The following is a 14,527-nucleotide window of genomic DNA, read 5'->3' on the forward strand; positions in this document are numbered from 1 at the left end:
TGTGCCATTAGCAAGGGATTATATGGTGTCATTTTATTAATCAGCATAATGTGCCAAAGTATATTTAGGAAAAAATTCCTTGTGCACCATAAATAGTATGATAAACATGAATTGCTGTGCAATTGCACACAAATGCACACTTGCTTCAGATGATTGCCTATTTCAAACTGAAAAATCAGGCAGAAGCCACCCATTCATGCTTACAATTTTACCATTCCTATTACCCTTGACTAATAATTTCTATTGTTAAAATTTAAAAAATTGCTCATTCTTACCCATGATTTCTCAAAATCACCTGTGTAACTATCATTTTCACTTGCTATTTTCAGAAAAGTATTCCACATTAGTGCAGGTTGAAAACAAACTGCTGAGAAGGAAGATATAATGAATTTTCTTGACATTTTACTTGCTTTATACCATAGGTAATTCTTAGTGAATATCCAATTGAAGCAGATCAATGCTATCTATAAATGCTTCAACGCATTTCATTATAAACAAGGAAGTCTTTGTAAATTAGAGTTTATGATGTAATCCTTTAGGAAATTTCATGTAAATAAAACACTAACATATTCATATTTCCATAATTTTATTCACCTGCTCTCTAAATCCTTTTTGACACTTCTATCAACAGAAAGGAAATATCTGTTAATGAAAGCTTGTTTTAATTTTGTAACATAAATTGAATTTAATAATCAATTAAAATGAGCTCACAAGAGTTAGAACAATATTTTACAAATATTGAAGATTTTGTTGGGTAAGTTATTACATGGATCTCCTAAGGCCTGAGTGTTATAAATTATTTCAAAGAATTAACATTTCTCTCTATTTTTTATTCATGCAAATCATAAGAATTGCAGTTTGATTAATATTTTTTATAGATGTTATTTATACCTACTATTTTTGTTTCAAATTGCTCAGATAGAAAAATTAAAAAATCAATTGAGTATGTAATATATGGGTTTTGTATTTTGATGCACTAGTAAGTAGTAAGCATGTTTGATTTGTGGCTGTGCAGTTGTACAATGTAGATGAAAACTTAACATGTGATGTTCTTATTTCTGCTCTATTCCAGGGACTGCCAAGAGAAAATTGGCCCTCACCTCAAATTATGTCAACAAATTCACAGAAAAATCAGAGATGATGAGAAGTTATTCAAATTATCCAAACCAAAGCTGGCTCTGTTGCAGCTCTACACAGATGGCATGGACTATGACCAGGTTAGGTGGTTGATAAATTTCTGGATTATGTGTACTGAACCAAATTGTCTAGTCCTGGTTCACTCAACTTGCACTGGGAAATTATTCTTGCTTATCTAAGTTAAGCTGTTGAATTTTTGTGCCTCCTAACTCTTTTTACTAGAATCATTGGTTGTGAATGGAAGCAAATTCTCTAAGAGTATTTTAATTTGTTTTTATTCAATTGTTTTGTTCTGAATGTCTTGAAGAGCTTTGCCCATAACTGCTTGAATCATTTTCCCAATAAAGTATTTCTCTGTTGTTCATTGGTGACACTGTTGGATCTGGGATATTAATTGCTTGCTATATACTCAAAAATTTACTTTATTTTATATTAAGAACAATTATTCATAATGCAAAAGGAATTCGTTAACTGATGATAATATTATCACTCCTTTATGGCATGAGCACAACTCATGTGTGGCAGAAACTATCTTTAGTGCAAATATACCACTCCTGCATTTGCCTACCATCCTTTACCTACCATCCTTCTCATAATATGGACTATTAATTGCTAGATTTTAGCATAAGAAGACAGTGAGTTACCTCAATATCTGTTCAGGATCCATATATTGTGGCACTAATTTTGATGGTAAAATTGTTTCACGCTAGTGAATCATGTATAATATACTTAAAGTTGAGTGATAACATTGCAGGACCAGCTATCAGTTACAGCAGATATGTATGGTACATCAGGATGTGTGAGGGATAATGTAGTGAGGATGTATGAAGGAAGATGTGGAGATGGTATGTAAAGGAAGATGTGGAGATGATGTATGAAGGAAGATGTGGAGAGGATGTGTGAAGGGAGATGTGGACAGGATGTATGAAGGAAGGTGTGGAGAGGATGTATGAAGGAAGGTGTGGAGAGGATGTACAGATAATTTACAAGTAAAAATGCTAATACATTTTTAATGAGAGATTTAAATCCTGGATTATATAGCCGTAAGGTTCTAGTTTTACAGAAATTTTGTTTTGTCTATTGCCTCCTACAACTATTTTGCCATCTCTCATTGACATGCGTCTGCAAAATTAACTCTATATTCAACTACAGTTGTCAAGTGAAACATGATGATCCTCTCATCCTGGCCACTTTCAGTTGAAGTCTCTGTTTCTTCACCATAACGTTTTTTCTTTGTTGAAATTTGTGTTCCTCTGCAGATCTGTCATCAATTGGCTGCCAATGAGGAGGAATTCTTGGCAACAGATGAAGCCAATTCCACCTGCAGTTTGGTGAACTTGACAACAGAATTGATGTGCCGTATGGACACGAATCCTACAGAACTGCAACTCCTTATAGATGTGCCTCTAAAAAATCTAGAAACAACAGGCCATTCAAGCAGTCAGAACAGTGGAGCTGATGACAGCGATAGTGAAGCAGATGAAAGTGAGGCTAATGAGAATGAGGATAATGACAGTGATAATCTTGATGGAGAAGAAAGTGATATTAGTAATGGAAGAGAGGATGATGAATTAGATGAAACAGAACATGTTAGCGGAGATGACAGTAAAAGCAGTACTGATGAAGGGTTGGTGGCAAGTGATGATGATGAAAATAGTAACTCATCTGAAATTGATGAGCCTGAAGCATCTAACAAAGTTGATTCTGAACAATCCGATTCCAGTGACAATGAGGATTCTAATGACAGTGATGACAGTGCATATAATGAGCTTGACAAGCAGCTATTTGAACATTATCTTAATGATGAAAATGACAGTGACAAGGGAGAGGAAGATGACCCTATAGAAGATCTGGCAGGGGCCAGTGAAGTTGACAGTGACGAGGAGATGCAAGAGGAGCCTGCACAGCAAGAGGAAGAAAGTGGACAAGAAAAAAAAGATGACTCAGAAAATGAGGATGACGTTGACACTCAGAAAAACAAGAAACAGAAAAAGAAAGTGCATTTTGATTCTACTGTGACTTCAAAACTAAATAAAAATCCGCTGAAGAAGGTTCACTTGCCAACTTTTTCAAGGTCAGATGTTGATTCTCAATTTTTCAGTGTAAGACAGAGTGAATATATTGCTGATGAGGACATAATTGGAGCCGATAACTTTGGTGATATTGACTTCATGGAAGACATTCCTGATGATGAAGAAGAAAATGGTGGAGCAAAGGTATGTCAATTTATCCATTCTCGAGTGGGTTACTCCTTTCTCTTACATGCGTATCTCTCAACATAAACTTCTCAATTATGAAATTGGTTATTATTTTTGGTATCATTGTTTTGACTTGAAAATTTTTTTTCACTCCAGGTAAACAAAAAAAATATATATAAAACTTATCTCGATCTCCGATAATCATTTCTATACTTGGTATTACAGGCGACATATAAGGATTTCTTTGATGATGCTCCAGCCATTGAAGAATCTCAAAGAATTACTTCAGAAGACAAAGATGCTGACAGCTGGGGCCTCCATACTTTCGATGAAGCCGACCATCTCGATAACTCTGATGCTAACAACTCTGGTGCACAGAGACTTTCAGGAGAAACCACAGAGAGCAACTCAGCCGACCAGGTCAGTTCTGGTACCAACCAACGTCAGCAATTATTAATATCAACCAACGTCAGCAATTAGTATTAACATTCATTCAAACCTATGCTCTCAACGTAATACAATGCTCCACACTGTCAAACATATTCTGCAAGAATGCCTGGAGCCGGCAGCAACCAGGCGCAGGGTCCACATAACATTAGTCACACAACATTGGTCGGAGCTGACTTGGGTGGTGGCTTTCCTGCATAGTTTGGGCTTACTGGCATGACCAGGTTCCTAAAGATCTTCAAAAACAACAACCATTTGCCAATTGATGAATTCCTTGATAATTTGTAAAAATTATGTTTTTGAGAGATAGAGCAGGGAATAGTCAAATATGACATAAAGCAATGACACTCAATGATGATTATGTACGTATGTTTTTGAATTGAATCATGGATGTTCTTTACTTATTTATTTTTCCCTAGAATGCTGCAGAAATTCTTGGAACAGATTTCTGGATAAAGATTTTATCTGAGTTTTCAGACGTGGTTTCAACGGAGACTACATGTCTTCTCCTTTGAATTTTGCTCACATCTTGCGGTTGAGTTCAAACACCATGTGGAATGGGAAGCAAGATGAATATGTCTATGTTATTGTGACAAAACTGAATGCATTTGTGATAGAAATTTACTGGCTAGCTAATTGGTTTAGTCAGGGCTGGAGTTTAAATTCAAGAAAATATAAAGGATAAAGAGATTTACTTATAAATTTGTCTTGCAGGTAAAGTCTCGGTTTGAGAAGGAGCTGGAGCTTGAGACACGACTGCGTCAGGAGCTCGAGGAGAGCAACATCAGTGAGAAGCCGTGGGCGCTCAAAGGCGAGGTTCAGGCCGCCGACCGCCCCACCAACTCCGTGCTCACTGAGTACCTCGAGTTCAGGAGTGGAGCTAAACTTAGTGAGTCCAAGTCTTGTCCCACTAATTTCAGTCTTCTATTCTCTTTTTTCAAAAGTTTACCTGGGAATTGGCGAGATCTGTATTCAGAACCAAAAACCTTGTAATGGCACTCATTCAAGCTCCTCAGGCTCGGTTATGTCATGGTTATCTCGATACATGACATGTTTCTTCTTGTTCTTAGATGTAAGCTACTTCTGTCCTTGTTCTTTTGTTTAAATTTTTTATTTAACTGACCTCAAAAATTTTTGCCAAGTAAAATTTCTTTGTTTTTCTCTTTTCACTTACGGTATTTTATCTCGTCAACTTTGATTCAATATTTTTCAATAATTATATATAAGTTATTATTAGTTTCCTCATTTGCTATGTGTAATGTAAGCATTACTCTGAGCATCGCCATTAGAGTCAAACAACACCAGCAAGTCATTACTTGCTCTGCCTCATTGATGCGCCGCCCGTTAATGTGTTCACCATTATCCCCCAGGGCCCATCATCAACGAGGAACTGTGCGCGCGCATTGAGCGCGTCATCCTCGACAGGTTCCGCACCAAGGCCTTCAATGACGTCGAGCGCAAGGCTAAGCTCGTAGAAAACCCATTTGAATACAAGAAGAAAATGGTTCTTGATCAGGAAAAAAGTTCTAAGAGCTTGAGTAAAATCTACGAAGAGGTACCTACCTAGTAGGCCTAACTATTGAAGAGGGAGTTGATGCAGAAAATTATGAGTAGATGTTTACTTAACGAGGGATCGTGAATTGTTATTGAATGTTTGTTTGAAAACCAAGTAATTAATAATGTATTTATGTGAATGCTTTCGGGAATGTATGTTTGGGGAAAAATGACGAACGTTGACTTGTGTCACTGTCTTGTATTGAGCTTTACTCTGGAATGGTCCAAAGTAATTTAGACAAATATAGGAGATTATATTGACTGAACTTACTTCAACATTTGTACACTTTTTGGAGCTGTTTATTTAACGCAGTTAATCAAACTTGCAAGGGAATGGTAATCCTCTTTTTTGATGCTATTCAATATTTTTTAGTTTAGCCTTCCAAAATTCATCACAACAAATTTGGATATTACCCGCCTAATGGAAATTTTGCACCACTAAAATTGATAAAATACTATATGTATTGTGTATGCCAGGTCAATAAAAAAACCTAGTTTAGTGTGTGACGGAGAGTAATTTGAGTAAGTTTTGATATTTTAAGCTGCTTTCCAGTGGCAATGAAAGTATACTAGTATTTGTACATGGATGTTTACATTCTTAATTAAAGTTATCATTGTACGAGACAATCAACACCAGATATTGGTTCTAGTACCTCGTGATTACGGACCATAGATGTTCATAAGACTTCAGATCACAAATACAAGGTAATTTTAAACTAATCAATAACTGAAATATTTCTGTCTTGATAATTTCTACAATTTGCCCTTTGCAGGAGTACCTCAAAAAGCAGCGAATGGACACAGCCAAGAAAGCAGAGGAAGAATTGCCCGAGCACAAAAAGATCAGACTTGCATACGAGGAGCTTGAGGGTTACTTGGACGCTCTCAGCAACGCGCACTACACGCCCAAATTGGTGAGGCGATATTATGGCGACGATGTAGATCAAGAATGTTAATGAGCAGTAATAAAGCAAACTTGAAAGTGATGTGCTCTTCGCGAATTGTGGCTCGTTGATGGGTTTAATGATGAAGTTGATAGCTGAAATATATTCATTAAAGATTCTCAAAGTTTTCAAGCTTTGTTTTTAACATCATTCTACCTAGTTATCAGTGATGTAGTTTTAAACAAGTCTTTACATATAATGTCCGAGGCTAATTTGTTATAAGACTTATGAATTCAATCCTTGTGTTAATTGAAACCTCTTGCTTCTCTCGTACATTCCTCATGCTATTCTTTTCTCTACTACGTACAAGCCTTTCTTATCCTCACCGCAGGTTCCAAGGTATTTTTCATTCAATATTTAACGGATTGTTTGAGAATCATGATAATCTACTATGAAATTTCAATTCACGAGATACATTAACCATTAATTGTTGATGTGTTGCCTTACTCTCTCCATGACCACGTATAAGATTGCTCTTAGTTGTCCAAAAGTTGACTCGTGTTGTGATGGCTCTAGTTTTATGTGTGCAGAGAAACCCTGAGCTGAAGATCGTGAGCAACCTGCCCGCCATGCAGCTGGAGGAGAACACGCCTGTGGTCGCCAACGACAGCGACTTACTAGCGCCCCAGGAAATTACAGGTCACTGCACTTCTTCAATCAAAATAACTAATATTTTACTCGTGAGATCTCATTAATAAATATTAAACTGTTTATTCGAAGACTTTCTTAGCGAGAATAGTCATTTTTGTTCTAATTCCTCAGCAGAGTCTCGTTTTTTAAAACTCACTAGTTGAGCATGGAGATTAAATATTTTTATTTATTGAGCAGAACTATTTACATTAATTTTTTGTTGGTCTTTTTTTAGATAAGATATAACCTGAACTAAAATTTGCATACCATTTCTAAAATCACGTGAATATTTGTGTGACACAGTTCCTGTTCGAGGCCTACTGAAGGGTGACCTGGAGAAGACGAGTACTGACAAGAAGCGCGAGCGACGCCACAAGAAGCACAAGCAGCATCTCAAGTTCACGGAGCAGGAGAAGAAAATCAGTGCAAAGGTCAAGACTGCTGCCAGCACAGGCAAGAAGATCGACGCTGACACCTCCGCTAAAGTTGTCAACGCTGCCCTTAAGACGGGACAAGTGAAACGGGTGAGCTCTCTCAGATATCTTCTAAATTTCTGGCAAGATCTTTCATACGCCCGTTGAGATAGTTCAAGTGCCTGCCAAGATCTTGTATAAGACCGTCAATATTTTTTATTCTAGGCAAGATCTTTTTGTAAGCCTAGCAAAATATTTTATGTTTGTGTTAATTAGTTAGTAATCGTCATAAATGCTTCTATCCTCTTTTATTAATTCTGTGTGTGATTTCTATGTGTGCAGGAAAATATATGTTATCAATTCTTTTAAGAATCTCCTGCTGAAAATTTTTGTAATAATTGAATTTCTATCGTCTAACTACTCTAACAGAAACAATTTTGTTTTTACCGCAGAAAATATAGTTTATCAAAGAATTTCTCTACGCTTATAATTGGTGGTTTGTTTGTAAGACTATACGTGTCATTTCTTCAGATGGATACGGCTGGAGCAACGGTCAAGTCGTCATCGTCTTTCTTCAAGCAGTTAAGTGAACAACACAGCGTCGCTTCCAAACTGGCGTCTAAGAAGAGGAAACGAGACGACAATAGATAAATGTTTACGACAAAGAAATATATACCTGATTATGCCATTAAAGGCTTTTTATTTTCATCTTTGTTATGAAAACGTCGGTCTTCATCGGAGTCATTTTGTTTGGTGTTAACTACCTAGTGAACGGTAAACTAACCGGTTTCATTTAATTTTAGGTTATGGTGCTCTTACATTATCTCGTATGTGTTTAATTTACTCCAGTATTTTTAATACAATGATAATTATTTCATCTTCTCCAAGACATGAAGTAATAAGTTATAGGTACAGTGTTAATGAAAATTATATAATATTCAGCTACTCGATAAATCGATTAATGCACATGAGGGACCACGGGGCATTTCCGCATCTGTTATTGATCTCTACCTACATATTACTTTTCCAACTTTCTTGATGAAAGGCAACTTCTAAATGTCCCTGGTAATTCAATTATGAAATAATTCATGTTTTTTCGTCTGTCGTGGAGGCCAGAATAATTTTTTAAAGCTTCCCACGGTAATCTCTTTAATTTTTTCTTTCAATTCGTTTGAAAATTTTGGTTCTCATTAAAATGAATATAACTGAGAATTAGTTGGCCAACCCCTTATTATCGATAAATGGAATAAGAGCAAGTAGCCTGAAATGCTGAGTTAATAAGTAAAATTTCTACGCTATACAACTCTCAATTCCGGATCGAATACTTCTTTCTTTCTTCCTACATTGCGGCCGTACATTCATGAATCGACTCAATCGACTGAATCGAGGGTTGAAGCTACGGTTGACAACTGGAGAAAGTCAGTTGCGTTCACGGCGAAAGCACGTGTGTTAATTCACTTAATTGAGCTCTCTAAAGAACCGGTGAATTTATTGTCGAAGGATAAAGCATTTGTATTTACTTAAAATAATAATAATTTAAAGTTTGATTGGCCTACCTTATAAACACAACTGGCTTTCTCCCTCAAGGGTTTGCCAGTCTGCAGTCTGCACTGCAGTTTGCTGAATTTGTTATTTTATTTATTTATTTTTTGTCTTTTTTTACCTAATTTATTTTGAGTTTATTTTATATTTTTCTTTTCTTTCTTTATCTGTATTAAAATTTTTATTTCTTTTATTTGTTTACTTTTTTTTGTGTTTCGTGCCTTTGGCTTTGGTCCTTTCCATAAGGAGTTGGAGTTTTAGACTCTCCCTCAAGTTCATTTTTGAGTCCTACAAGTAGACCAGTAAAGTATCATGGATACCAGCATTATCATACTTAAGAAATTGGTTCAAATCTTGAGTAAATGAGGAAATTAGAAATGAACTGATTCTAAAAAAGCTCTGGTTTGCCACTATGATAGAAGGCACTAGATCGTAATAGAACGCACTAGATCGTAATAGAACGCACTAGATCGCATTAGAATGCACTAAATCGCCATAAAACGCATTAGTATTTACTAAAATGCTCAAAACCAGATGAGGACGTACGTCGGGACAAGCCAGATCACCCAGATGCGGACGTACGCCAAGACAAGCCAGATGCGGATGTACGGTACGTCGGGACAAGCCAGATCACCCAGATGCGGACGTACGCCAAGACAAGCCAGATGCGGACGTACGGTACGTCAGGACAAGCCAGATGCGGACGTATGCCGGGCGTGTGCGCCAATAACGTTATTTTAGCTCTTTGTACGCCGCGTTGTACGCCAGTAGAAGGGCTTGGAGCCTCGTTTACGCCGGATTAATCCGCGGAAAACGGCACCATCCTGGGTATGGGGAAATGGGTGCAACTGCTAGATATGAATGCTATAACTTAACTTGAAGGCAGAATTGGATAAAATAAATTTCAGTTTCATGGCCTTGGCACCATAATTGAGCTTAAAAATATGAAATTAAATAGAATACGCAAATAAAATTTACTAGTAATAATAATATTATTAATTTTTATTAATAATAATTCTTAACTAATTATAATAAATATTAGTGAATATTGATATTAATAATAATATTAAATATGATCATCATCGTCATGTCACGTCTCATCTCGTCTTGTGCTTCGTCTAGTCTCGTCATCTCGTCATCTTGTCTCCAGTCTCGTGCCTTGTCTCATCTCGTCTCGTGCCTCGTCTCATCTCGTCTCGTGCCTCGTCTCATCTCGTCTCGTGCCTTGTCTCATCTTGTCTCGTGCCTCGTCTCATCTCGTCTTGTGCCTCATCTCATCTCGTCTTGTGCCTCTTCTCATCTCGTCTTGTGCCTCATCTTGTCTCGTGCCTCATCTCATCTCGTCTCGTGCCTCATCTCATCTCATCTCGTGCCTCGACTCATCTTGTCTTGTGCCTCATCTCGTCTCGTGCCTCATCTCATCTCGTGCCTTGCCTCATCTCGTCTTGTGCCTCATCTCATCTCGTCTTGTGCCTCATCTCATCTCGTGTATTGTCTCATGCCTTGTCTCATGTCTCGTCTTGCATCTCATCTTCCATTTTGTCTCATGCCTCGTATCATGTCCAATCTCACGTCTCGTCTCATGTCCATGTCTCGTGTCGTGTCTCATCTCACATCTCATCTCGCGTCTCATCTCACATCTCGTCTCATGTCTCGTCTCGTAGCTTGTCTCATGCATCATCTCATGTCCCCTCTCATGTCTTGTCTCATGTCTCATCTAGTGTCTCAGTCTCGGCAGTAGTTCAGGACCAGCGTACCTCACTGGCTCATGACTGAACTGAACATAAACTGCACGACAGGACATGATAGAAAAACTGTCAGAATGGCTGCAGAGCTCTGAAATTTTGAGAGCATGCTCTAAAAACTATAATCTTGATTTCAAATTATCTTTCATTAATTTCAAAATACAATATCAATGTTTATTTCTATCACAAATGTTACCCCTTGCACACCCCAGCTAAGCAGGTACTTGATAGACATTTCTTGAAAAAAAAAAATGGTGTCCTCATAGTTCAAGTTTTATTAGTTCATTTCCAAACACAAGTCAATCAAATTAAAACATTGGCCGTGATGTGAGCCATATATGTACATGCTGCACTTCTCAGAATCGCGATGTGTACACATGTAGTACATTCATATGAAAAATACATATTTTTATTAAATCTTATTACTCTTTCAAATTTAAAATTTCAATGATGCAATTAAATAGGCATGTTAGGGAATGCTTTGAAGTCAACTACTGCTTAGAGAAATAGTTTTATTTTCAAATGCAAGTAATACAAAAATTATGAAATTTGTGTCCATTGATGAAAGCAATAGGTATATATCTATCTTTGCATGAAAACAAAATAAAATATTTTTTATTGATCTGAAACTACAACATTGGCTGTTGCCAACATCACCCAATGTTGGCAATACGTGATTGAAAAACAATTATCGCACATGTATGGTTTTCCTTCACAGTCATCAAAATATTTTTGTACCCTTCGCGTTTCACCTTTGCTACGGCACTTCCCTCATTTGCTGAGAGTATGTTGTAGCATTCATGGCAGCGCATCCTGGCTTTAGTTCTAGTTGGTTCAATGAAAGTGGGCTGTCCTCTGTCCCATTCAATAATTTGAGATATAATCCTGATTTTACTCTTTCTCTGAAATGCTGCTTGTAACAGAAGCTCAAGACAATATATACGATGAATGATCTCTATAAAGTAAATATAACTGAACTAACAATGTAAATACCCTCAATTTTATTCAGGATTATGAAAACCTGGACACCAATCTCTTCCCATAGTAATTTCCATGCGTAATATACATCATTCACAAAAACCTACGAGATACCATTAGTCATAATGTGTGCAATTATGACTCAAAACTAATGTAGATTTCTTGCGCGCATCACTCACAGTGATAAGAGTGATAACTTTAGGCGTTTTTCCGCCACATGAGCCATAGATGCATGTCTTTGCTTGGTACACATCGCCCACAGTATTAGAAGTGATTATGATAGGCGGCGTGAGCCAATATGAGCCACAACAGGCATGGCTTCATTTGATACACATCGCCAGGAATAATGACGAATTTCTACCCTGAGCGATGTGCATCAAATGCGGCCACAAATTTTACGTGACACAATGACAGAACATACCCCTGCAGAGCTGCACACAACTTTTCTCCTTGCTGTCTGCCGGGTAACTGAAGATATACAAGTTTGAACCTATCGCCCGTACGGCATTCGGGCCAAATCAGCAATCGCGGCCAACGTGTTAAGCAAACATTTGGGTGGAACTTTCAAAATTAAATACCTTACACATGCCGATGCCAAAACTGGCTGTCCACCATTTTGCCCGCATTGTTTACATTTGTGCCTACTTTGTGCACATACCTACCCTATGGGCCTATATCAGTATATGTATATAGGTACCTATATTAGCATTTAGCAATATTACTGTAATTACACATGCACTGCAGCTTTACTCATTTGCACTCTATTTTCTGGTTCATAAGCCAAGCTGGAAAATTTAGTAAAAATCAGTTGAGCCACTCTGAATGAAATCTACTCTGGAAATGGGCAGAATATTCCAAAAAAATATGGCAGGTAAGATGATTAGGATTTCACAAACTAATGAACACTTTCTTCTGGAAATGGCAAGCTGAAATGTTTTTATTATGTTTAATGAAAAAATGTAGGGTAAACGTAGTATATTCCGACACATTAAGGACGTAGCAAAAGATGAATGGCTATAAAAAAAATCACTGTATGCACAACTGGAGTTCTGTTTGCTTTGCGTCACTCTCAAAACACTGCACTACGCGCCAGCAACAATGAAACGTCACAAACTGTTGCCATATTTATTTAAAAGCCTTTAGAATGCAAACCTACCAAAAATCCATATATTCCGACGCTGTGTGTGACTAATTTTGGCATTAATAATTCGTAATTCTGACCCTCTTGTGTTTGAATTCTGATTGCTGTGTTAGCTGTCTGCTGTATTGGAAATTTTTTTTGGAATTTAACACAGCTGGGAATTAGAACACTATTGAATATTGGACACTACTTAATTAGGCTTTTAATTAAGATCTATTAAGCTTTTAATAAAGATCTATTAAGCTTTTAATTAAGAAAATTTTAATTTTTATGTGTCTAATTCCAAGCTGTGTCTGAATTAGTTTTTATAAAGTGTCTAAAACCATCTCTTAACTTAATCATCTTTTAATTTATTTACCACTTGAAATCAGCAAATAAAGTACAGTATACTTAAAGGTTTCCTAATATATTCACAGACTTATTTTAAAGTCTCAAACCATAATATTCTTTCTCCGCAAACAGTTTATCACTATTTGGTAGAGCAAGGCCTACTATCAACTTTGACACCTTTTTTGATGTTCTCACTGGGTGATGTGCACTGTCTCTGTGGATCTTAACATTTTCCCGCCAGATGGCCCAGACCTAGTGTTTTGGCAATAGTATGGCGTCACTATTTCAACCATCAAGGAATTCATGGAACTAATACAAAGCTTATAAAGGAAAAAGTTGAGAAGTGTCAGAATTACCCACGATGTCAGAATATACCGCGTTTACCTTAGGCTGTTTTTATTATGTTCAAACACAAACAGTTCAATTAAAGAAAGTAGGCAACAGGGTTTGTACCAGTCATGGGAAACCTGGAAAGTCATGGAATTTTATTTTTCATTTTCCCCAGGCCTGGAAAGTCATTGGATTTCATTTCAGGTTATGGAAAGTCATGGAATTAGAAAATGAAGAAGAAGAAAAGGGAAGTGTTTTTCTGTGCTGCGAGTGTTAAACTGTTTGTGCAGTCTCTTCACTCTTCAGCCTCGCTTGTTTCCTGCATTCTGATTGGTTCTCCAATCACGTGACAGTCTGTCATATGATTGGAGAACCAGTCACGTGAGCTTGGTCACCAAGCCCAGTTGCATAGGACGATTGTACAACTTTTTGATCTGCAGTGACAGCTTTCCATCTTCAGCATGCAATTCCTACATCACCATGCCTGGAAAGTGTAAATATCATGACTTGTCAAAAATAGAAGCTTATCTTGACTGGCTTGCTTGCCATCCAACTCATGAAGGTATTAGGTACGGGCCTATGGCAATATCATGTACATTGTGCTCGAAAGACTTTGATATGTCAAATATGGGAGAAGCAGCTTTGAAGAGCTATGCATTTACACATTTGCCATTTATAAACTGTAGGAGATGATAGAATATGCACGGTTAGTCTTTCAGTAATGCTAAACCTGTTGTATATGAGTCTTGAAAAATTATATTGATGGTCATGGGGAAGGCATGGAATTTTTTTTCTAAATACTGGTGCGAACCCTGAGGCAAGGACTTTATAAATGGGTAAAATTGATCATGAGCAAGGGCAAATTTGTTTTATTTGCATGTGGCTTGAGCTTGAACTTTAAGAATGGGAATTATTTAGACTAGTAGACTAGTTGCCATTCTATGGAATTGGAAAAAATATGACTCGGTACTCACTGCAGTGAGTGACAGAGAGTGCATTTCCTCGTTGACAAAAACTTGAGGTCACAGACAGACAGACAGACAGGGCGAGCACACAAGTGCATTTTTTCCATAAATGAGAAAATGTGCTAAAAAGCCATATGTGAATTAGATGTAAACAGGTAAAACTAACTTGTGTT

The 14,527-nt window shown here is 37.1% G+C and overlaps 1 protein-coding gene across 1 annotated transcript; it reads left to right on the plus strand.

Annotated features, from left to right (window-relative positions):
• The first annotated feature begins 701 nt into the window (after positions 1-701).
• On the plus strand, positions 702-8,016 carry LOC108675632 (U3 small nucleolar ribonucleoprotein protein MPP10). The gene is made up of 10 exons (XM_018163663.2): positions 702-754; positions 1,073-1,217; positions 2,397-3,353; positions 3,561-3,755; positions 4,497-4,671; positions 5,153-5,337; positions 6,110-6,250; positions 6,811-6,919; positions 7,214-7,434; positions 7,855-8,016. Exons 1-10 carry the CDS (start codon positions 702-704, stop codon positions 7,972-7,974), a joined length of 2,301 nt encoding a protein of 766 aa, XP_018019152.1. The 3' UTR covers positions 7,975-8,016.
• Positions 8,017-14,527: the final 6,511 nt, after the last annotated feature.

This window comes from Hyalella azteca, unplaced genomic scaffold, assembly GCF_000764305.2.
Source record: "Hyalella azteca isolate HAZT.00-mixed unplaced genomic scaffold, Hazt_2.0.2 contig16892, whole genome shotgun sequence".
NCBI lineage: Eukaryota > Metazoa > Arthropoda > Malacostraca > Amphipoda > Hyalellidae > Hyalella > Hyalella azteca.